Here is a 9,951-nt window from a genome sequence, read left to right as displayed (position 1 = left end):
TCATCTTGATCTTAGGGAACATTCCAAGTGAACTCCTAAGATCTAAACCGAACGGTGAGGAACGCTCTTCGAGAACTCTCACATTGATCTTAGGGAACGCTCCAAGTGAACTCATGTTATTGTAAGGCTCGGTCGGTAAGGAACGCATGCTATTGTATGAATCGTCATGACCCTTGAAAACTCGAGTAAAATCCTGTTCCAATTGGTATAACTTGACAAACCCAACGCAATATCAAAGATTTTGCTAGGGCTTGGGGGGCTTATGTTACTATGGACTCATTGTCGACCTAACGGTTAAGGTGTAGGAGAGCCTCTACGTTACTTTGGGCTAATACACTACCGATCGGTTAGGATAACATACGACCCTAAGGAACCGAACGGTCAACATGCATGAAAGAGCCTCTCAGCCGTTCGGTCCCGACAAACCTTTGAGTAGAGTTAATGCACAAATAAATGTGATAACGACTACTGTTAAACAGTTAAGGTTTGCATTAAAGACCATTAAGAGGTAAATTAATTGGTCAGATTCCTTTAAACTCTATAAATAAGAGTTTAGGATTCGAGGTAAACTCAAGTTTTGCTCACTACTAAATTATAAAAGGCCTACAGAGAATTTTTTTTGACTTGAGTGTCGGAGTATCTTCTGCAGGTCACTCCCCATTCAGTGTTCGGTTAACTGGAGCTAGGAAAAACAGGACGGTCGACAGCAACAGAAGAACGTTCGACGGAGATCATCGTCCCATTTCAGCATAAACAGTAAGTTATCCATAAAAAATAAATCTAAATAACAACCAAATTAACGGATCAACCTATTAAAATATTATATTTTAAAATTAATTATATATTTAAAAAATACTGAATATAAAATACTTATTTAAAATTAAAAGTATTGCCTTAAATTTTAAATAATAATCTATTTAATTACAAATAAATTAAATAAATATTAGTAATACATGTATATAATATAAAAAATATCATTACAGAAAAAAAAAAAAAAAGAGATGGATCCGATGAAGCACTTCCTTGACAAGTTAAAAGTTAGGAATAACAAAAAAATATCTATACCTACAATTCTATACTAATAAAATCTGTAAGAGATCTTAATATATTCATATATAATAAATATAAATATTTTAACTACATGATACTAAATTAACATATTATTAATAAATTTTATTTAGATGTTTAAAAATAAATAAAGTGATTAAATAAAACTATTGGTGAGATAAATATTAATATTGAGTTTTTAAAAACTTAATTATATAGATTTATGCTTTTTTATTTATATCTATGAATTTAAAGTTGGGCTTTAAAAATATCTTTTATACTGTAGTGTAACTTATTTAAATTTATTTTTTATAAATACCAAATTTATTGGTAATAATATTTTTATACATTTTTATTTAAACTTTACATTTGAGTGTACATTTTAAATAATTTTATTTAAAACTAAAAGTATAAAAATATTTACAAATATTTATGAATATAAAAAATATGAATATGAAAAAAAGTTGAGTATTTACAAAAGAGTTAATGAGACTGATTTTTTTAAAATCGAATGACAGCGGATAAATAATACTTTTATTCAACCCACTGTCTAGATAAAACAATGCTCCAAACAAATAGTGGATTGAAATCTTCAACTAAAAATAAAAATGGATCAAAGTTGGTTCAAGAATTGATTTTTGTCTTTTGTCCTTAATAAATTTGTTAGAAACTCGAAATAAATAATAAATAAGATATAATAGTGTAAATCTCACGTTTCGTAAAATTAAATTAAAGTCTATTTCTTTAAGAGTTATGTATTAAAATGTTTATTCTAACTAATCTTTTTTTATATTACATAAGTAAACGTAAATTTCACTCTTTAAACTGTTTTCTAAAATTTAGTTAAATTTAAAGTACATTTTTAACCAAATTTTTTACATCAACACAGCTTGTTTAATATATTGATACTAATAAAGTAATATTTGGTCTTTTTCAAGTGTTATGACGTAGGAGATGACAGTTTTGGTTTTGAAATGATGACATGCTATTCAATTTACATGTTGGCGTTGGTTTAGATGATAACAAAATCTGGAAACTTGATTACATATGTTAAATCATGAGGTTCTTTTGGGAACAAAAACACAAACACAAGATGTGATTTTTACATGTTAGTAGACTTATTGGACCTGACATGCCAAACTAAATTATTTGAAACAAGAAATTATTACATTTTTCTATTATTTACTATATTTGGTTCATGATAATTAATTCGTGTCACTTCTAATGAGATAACACTTTAAATCAAAGAAGGCTAGCTAAAACTTCGTACCCAATGGAGTTTGGTTGGCTGAGACTGTTGAAATTTTCTCAAAAGTTTTAGAACAAAGGACCAAAAAGGAAAAAAAAAAGAGAGAGTATACTTCTATTTGTTTAAGAGTATAACATGAGCTTGATGTGTTATTAAGGTTTTTTGTCTTTTTCTTTTTTGGGCTTTTGATCTAATGAAGGTTGTGAGAATGAATTATGAGCTTCTGAATCATTTGAAATGGTACTTTTTCGTTTGATTAATTTTCGTTTATACTTAATGAATTCAAAGACTGAGTATGAATAAACTTATCTATAATTATTCTAAGTAATAATTTTAAATTCATGTTTTAGATATAAAATTAGGTTTTAAAAAAATTTGTATGTCTTTCGTAATAACTATATGCAACTTGAATATGATTATTTCTAGTAAAATCTCATATGTTATCAGAGTCTATATAATATACAAGTGAAAACAATTATCACTTTATGAGTTAATTTTATGAATACAAGTTAGATTTAATCTCATGTGTAATTAAAGTCTATGTTACCAAAATTTATTATTTTGTTTTTGTATTATTTGTAATTAGACTATACATAAATATATATTTTCACAATCTCTCATCCATGTTTTAATGTCAGGGAGTATGTTTAAGACTTTTACCTTTAATTTTTAAGAACGAATTAACCTTAAACTCCCCTTCTAATAAAAGATATATACAACAACAAAAAATATCATGCTCTATTTAAGTTAAAATTAAATAAAAATAAACAAGAAGTGGACTTGAGCGTCATTCACTAGATTACTAAAGAAATATTTTAAGAATGAAGTTTATAGAGTAATTGATTAATTGCTTTAAATGATTTTATTTCTAAATTACTATTATTGTTGCTGCTTTTTTGCATAGCAAAAATAATAAATAAAATTGTGATAGGCAACACAGATTTGGGCTTTCAAAAGTGCATGAACCTATCTAAGAAGGAGTCCACACCAAAACACATCACGTGATGATATATGAATGTCGTGTTCGTGGTGTGAGACTGAAAGAATGCACAATTGCATGTTAGATGTGTGGGGTTATTAGCACAAAAAGTGTAGCATTTTGTTGTTTCTCTTCTAAATGTTGAGGTTCTACAAATTTTTGGTATGTAGACAGAGAAATGTAACTTCACACTTTTAATTAGTTATTTGTCTCCGAGTTATTTTTTTTCTTCTAATATTTTGTTTAGATTTGAGCATCTGGATATTTACTAGCGTTTAAACCGATTTTTAACTATATCGATCGATTTTTCACAGTTAAGTCTTAAATACTCAATAAATATTCTCATATATCTTTACCTTATCTTTGTTTTTATAAATTTTAAAATGAACTTTTGATTAGAGTTGGTCCAACCGCGATTCAATATTATCTAAGTATGTTTTTATCTTGTTAATTAAATTGTAAAATTTTTTATATACAAAATATCGAACGATATCATCGAAGTATGTTTTTATTTTGTTAATCAAATTGTAAAATTTTTTATGTACAAAATATTGAACGATTATCAAGTTGACCGAACAAGTGACGTAGACTGATTGGCCACTATAGTACATACAAAATAAAAATTCTTTGGACGTCATTTCAATACAAATTTATAAATTAAAATTTGAGACAATTCATTTAAACATGCTGAAAAATACATGGTTCACGATAAAATTTGAGACAACTCATTTAAACATGCTGGAAAATACATGGTTCACGATAGAAGCTCGACGTTACACTGAAAATGATCTCTCATGAAAATGTCTATAGTTGATAGTAATGGTGTTCTGTTAATGTTACTGTATTCAAGAAAAACAATTCAAGTTGAATAATATAAAAATTGGTATAAACGATAAGGGTGACAGCATGTTATAATTATGAACAAGATAGACTAAAATGTATGAGAGAATAAAAACATGTGTTCGAAACTAAGGTTGGAAACAGGTAAAAGCGTGTCTGCTCATCTTGATAACAGTGATAAGCAGTAATATGAGAGAGACCAAAACTGAGACAGATGATAAGAGAAACATGATGGTGTGAGCCATGATCCCCTTAACTTCATGAGCATACTCTACTGAAGCAAGTGCCAAAGCCGTAAGAGGAAAAGAATAAGCCCACCATGTCACATTGAACTTCTTCATCGACTTCTTAAATAGCATAGGCCTTGAAACCTGTTTCTTCAAAAACAAACAACAAAACTGATTACTAATTTTGTTTTGGTGGCCTAATCCAACCAAACGAATTGTCCCAGCTCTATTATATCCCTTAATTGCAAGTTGCAACAATGATAGTCAACTTAGGTACTTCAGCACCACAAAATAAACAAATCAAGAATGAGAATACCATTAAGCGTACACAATTTGACTACATCAGTACAGAGTTTAGACCAAATAAAACAATTTATATAAGTATCTGAGTGAAAATTTTACTTTATAAAAAAGTTTGTTAAGGTAGACAAAATTATGGGTTAAGTGTACTTTAGTAAAATTTATTGTTCCACTTGTTATCATCGGTCTGTTATTTCACTACTTATTAAAATTTAATTTTATTCTTGAAATATATATCCTAATACGAGAGAATACATTAAAAGTCTCACATTAACTATAACTATAAGTAAGACTAATTTACAGTATTAATATATATACAGTGCAAACCTTATCCCATAAGTATATTTGGTAAAATTAAATCAGGCTTAAAGCTCTATTTACTTTCTTATTACATAATAAAAAATCAAACTTGTTAAAATATCTATAAAACTTTGGTCTGCTTTTGAGGTTTATAAATGTTTCCTAGACTTTCAATCTAAATAACAACCTTAAATTTTCTTTCTCTGTCAATTCTTTTGCTTCCCTTTTTGTGATGCTCTATAACAGTTAAAAAGATTTTGTAGCTGGTTTATACTGTGAATTTTTTATCTTTTCTGAAGTTTACAAATCTAAACAGGAAATATAACTCGAAAGTTTAACCTGAAATTACCAGGGACAAGAAGAGGAAGAAGGAGAGGAAGAAGAGCATCTTGCATGTGGTGTCAAACTTGCCACAAATGGAGTTCCAAGCCAAGCTGGCCATGCTGGGTGCTGCAAAGAACAAGAAGAACACCGGACGAAGCATTGAAGGGATATTATTGTTCCCTGCTAATCTCTGATAGAGTGTGACAAAAAGCACCAAGTAATGAACAATACCCAAAGAAAACATGCATAGTGCACTCTCCTTCCAACCCATTTGTGCAGCAGCCTGTGCCCCCACCAAGTTCCCAATCACAGATAGCTGACTTGTTGGGTTTGCTCCAACTGACAAAAACCTCTTCCCTTTTGTAAACCACTGCCCATAAATCTTCACATCAAGCATCACCATTGGCACAACGAACACCCACCAAAGTATTTTGAAAAAAAGTGTTCTTGGAGAGAGGAACGGTGATGATTCTAGCAAAATTAGCCAACAAATCCAGGGGACAAATAGATAATTCACCCCGACATGGTTTAAGAATTCATCCTTAACCATGTCAAAGTGTAGAACACATTTTAGAATGTAAAGAAAAGAGAGTGTGGCCAGAATGAACAAAGCCAGGAACCATATGAGAGTGTGGACAGAAGAGGGCATGGATGAAAATAATCGTCTCAGAGCATGTGCATCTTGGATTGGCTCAATCAGGATCTTTAAGAGAAAAGCTTGGCTTGTGAGAGACAAACTAATTCTGAAGTACCCTGCATGGAATTGTGTCAGAATAGAGGATAAAGATTGGATTTGGATGCAATTTGACTGAGTTTTGCTGATTGAAACATCTATTGGTAACTCTACATGGTGTTCTGGATGTTGATTCTCGTTCTCATCCATTTCAACCTTTGTCACAAGATCCTTTTGATGTGCTGTCTGAGAACAGAGTGATGTATTTATAAGGTGGCTTAATCACCATGAAACTTTTCAAAATTATGCAACTATTTTTTTTTTAATGTTTCAATTATCAAGAATGAAATTATACTAACGTTAGGATAGATACAAAATGTCACATAAAATAAAAACGAGTAATAATCATGAATACATAACATATCTTTATTAATAATAGATTTTTAGAATAGTATTAAAAGTAAATTCGTAAAAATTTAATTGGATAATATCTCATCATTATAAAAATCTATATTAACTCTCTTCAAATAAAATATATTTTCTTTTTCAAAAAAACTCCTGCATTAGTTTATTCCCAAATGATCTTAAGAAAGTACTCCATGTCATTACGGTGGATTAATTCATCAGTCACACTTCAAAAGCTAAACCAAACAGTTTACAGCTAAAGTTTGTGTCATTTACAGCTATACACACTATTGTGGGCACCATTTTTAATAAGACCATTACTACTTATATTTCGTATGACTTTTGTATATGCTCCAAACAATTTTAATACTTCGTATGTGTTATTTTCTTCATTGTCATTATATTCTTTTATGAATTGTTTGGTAAGATTTAATTAAGGGAGAAAACAAAAGTTTGATAACATTCATTGTTTAATGGAATGTGAGGAGAGAGAGAAAAAGAAAACAGAATTAGAGTGAAAAATAGTGTTTATAGAAGTTATCCAGATTTTGCTCATATCGTCGTGATTGCATCTATGCTTCTTTTTTGTTTGAAAAATCTGATTGATAACTATGGAGCAAGTGTTGTCCTTTTGGGTAATAAAAGTTTGATAGAAGTGTCACTTTCTGCTGTAGAATTTGAGGTGTCTTTAGATTGTCATGTATTTTTCCAGAGTTTGATTAACCATGAATTATTATTATGGTGTGCATTTGCTTTGAAAGAGTTTTAATGTGGAAGGACTGTGATTGAGAATTATTGGTCTATGTGCAATGCACTTTGAGGACTGAATTTAAGTGTTCGATAAAGAAAAAATTAGGAAAATGTCTTTTTAATAACTTTTCTTTTTACAATTTTTTTACAATATGTAATAATTTATAATTGATTTATTTTAAATATATGGATCAATAAAATAATGATACTGTTGTAAAAAAGTTATTAAAATGACTCTTAAAATATCATGGTCATAAGATTAATAAATATGTGAAAAACACGAAAAGATACAGTATATAAAAGGTTTAATTAATTTTTTGGTTTTTATATTTTTTAAATGTTAAGTTGGTTCTTTAATTTTTTTTATTATTTTGATTTGGTTTTGATTTTTTTAAAGTGATTTAATATGATATTTTTGTTAGGATTGTACAAACGATATTAAAATTATTATTACTTGTAAATTTGTGATAATAATTTTTTTATTTGGTTTTGATAATAATTTGAGGACTGAATTTAAGCGTTCGATAAAAAAAAGAAAGAAATAAGATGAATAAATATATGAAAGACAGAAAACACTAATGCAGAAAAGACCTTTAACGTCACCATTTAGACGTCCGATCCTCGAATATCCAACGTAAAAAATGACCAGTGGCATTTTTCGTAAATAAAACAATCATATAGATATATGTTCTGGAGGGAACAGACGTCTACAGCCATATAGACGTCGGATGTGGGGGAACCGACGTCTAAAAAGTCACTTTTTAACTCCATTTAGACGTCTGATCCCGCCAATCCGACGTTTACAGCCATATAGACGTCTGATGTGGAGGAACCAACGTCTATATACTCATTTTTTAAATCTAAAAAATCACTTTTTAACTCCATTTAGACGTCCGATCCCGCCAATCCGACGTCTACCGCCATATAGACATCTGATGTGGGGGAACCGACGTCTATATACTCATTTTTTAAATCTAAAAAGTCACTTTTTAACTCCATTTAGACGTCCGATCCCGCCAATCCAACTTCTATAGCCATATAGACGTCTGATGTGGGGGAAACCAACGTCTATATGGCTGCATTAAATGTTCATCATCTTCCTTGCATTTGCTCTCTACAGGTTACACTTTTCAGGTTCGTTTTCTCACTCTTACACCGTTTTAAATTAATTTTACTCTGATTACATCACTCTTTGATGAATTATCTTTCATTTGAACCGATTAAAATGCGTTTTTATTGGGTTTTGGTGTAGTTTTGCTCGTGTCCTTGGGCGGCGTTCTTGGGCGGCGATTTCTTGTATTTTGCACTCCTCTCCACTACGTTTTTAAAACCATCCAATACAAAAAAAAAAGTACAATACATTCTCTTCAACTAGAATATAAAGTTGTAAACTCGAATCACCATGAGCCAGGAGCAACCTCAGAGGTTTTAGATGCAATCAAATACGGCAACGTTTTAGATGTCTGATCTATAGTGTCAGACGTCTATATAAACGTCGGACCTGTATGGATCGGACGTCTATATAGACGTCAGACCTATTGGGTCCGACGTCTCATTAACGTCATCCGTATAAACGTCGGACAGAGATCAGACGTTAAAAGCTCAAAATAACAGACGTCTAGTGAACGTTTAATTAGTTTTTTTTTAAAATGTCAAGTTTTGAATTATTATTTTTAATTTGTTTTTTATTTTTTAAAGTGATTTAATGTGATATTTTTGTTAGGATGGTACAAAAGTATTAAAATTATTGTCACTTGTCAATTTATGATAACAAAGTGTGACAGTGTGAATTTGATCCTATATTTATTTTTTAGATTTAATTTAGTTTTATTTTTTTGTAAAAATAGAACAATTTTTTTAAAATATAGATAAAATTTATTTTTTTTATAAATGCTGATAATTTTATTAAAATTAACATTTTTATTAAATATTTCTGAAAATACTTTTAAATTAACTTTAAAATCTATATCAAATTGAAACTAGGAAATAATTTTTGAAAAAAACAATAATTATGAAAAAATAAAATTAAATGTGGAGTAAATATTTGAATCTCAAGAAATTATTAAAAATTTAACATTTTTATTAAATATTTTTGAAAATATTTTTAAATTAACTTTAAAATCTATTCTAAAATGAAGCTAAAATATAATTTTTGAATATATATATATATATATATATATATATATATTATGAGTTAAAACTTAAATATTAATAAATTATTACTAGTTAATTTATTAATTTCAATTTTTTCATGTTTTTGTTGTTGTATGATTTGTTTTCCATTGCACAACTGTAAAGTAACTGTAAGATTCATGAAAAAAAAAAAAGAAAGATATATATATATATATAGTAGTAAATTTTAGTATTTTATTATTAATAATAATTTTAATGGATAGAAAATTGTAAATTTTGGATATAAAATTATAGTAATTTTAGAAGGAGAGGTTCAAATTTTTGGTAACTTATTTAGTAAATTTTTTTAAATTGAATAGTAAAAAGTAAATAGTAAATAGTAAAAAGTAAATAGTAAAAATAAATTTTCAGCATTAAGATTTCTTAGCATGGAAGAAAGTAGTAGGTAGAAATTAGGATCAGATTTGGTGAGAAAATGATTGAAATATTATTTTTAAATAATATTAAAATAATAAATAATATTAAAATATTAATGAATAGTAAATTTTTTTTACTATAAATAGCCATGGGAGGGAAGGGTATTCTGCACCAAGAGAAGAGAAATCAAGTGAGAGAAAGTTAGAGAGAAATTTTTAGTTGCAAGAAGGGTAGAGGTTCTGAAAGGTTTCGGAGAAATAAATTCAGAGCAAGAGACGCCTGGAATAGAGGTAGGGGAGCTAACCTT

The 9,951-nt window shown here is 28.7% G+C and overlaps 1 protein-coding gene across 5 annotated transcripts; it reads right to left on the bottom strand.

Moving 5' to 3' along the window:
• Nucleotides 1–3,944: 3,944 nt before the first annotated feature.
• LOC108340120 (S-type anion channel SLAH1) lies at nucleotides 3,945–6,168 on the bottom strand. Of its 5 annotated transcripts, none has more exons than XM_052877270.1 (3): nucleotides 5,498–6,168; nucleotides 5,292–5,392; nucleotides 3,945–4,492 (listed from the first exon to the last, which is right to left on the bottom strand). In XM_052877270.1, the coding sequence occupies exons 1-3, from the start codon at nucleotides 6,147–6,149 to the stop codon at nucleotides 4,244–4,246; spliced, it is 1,002 nt and encodes a 333-aa protein (XP_052733230.1). In that variant the 5' UTR covers nucleotides 6,150–6,168; the 3' UTR covers nucleotides 3,945–4,243. The 5 variants fall into 5 exon arrangements, with proteins under 5 accessions (XP_052733230.1, XP_052733231.1, XP_052733229.1 ...); XM_052877271.1 differs by having other exon boundaries at nucleotides 3,945–4,486; XM_052877269.1 differs by having other exon boundaries at nucleotides 5,292–6,168.
• Nucleotides 6,169–9,951: the final 3,783 nt, after the last annotated feature.

The sequence above is a fragment of the Vigna angularis genome, chromosome 5, assembly GCF_016808095.1.
Source record: "Vigna angularis cultivar LongXiaoDou No.4 chromosome 5, ASM1680809v1, whole genome shotgun sequence".
In the NCBI taxonomy this organism is placed as follows: Eukaryota; Viridiplantae; Streptophyta; class Magnoliopsida; order Fabales; family Fabaceae; genus Vigna; species Vigna angularis.
Note: the sequence above shows the minus strand (reverse complement) of the source record. Positions and strands in the feature narration are given on the sequence as shown.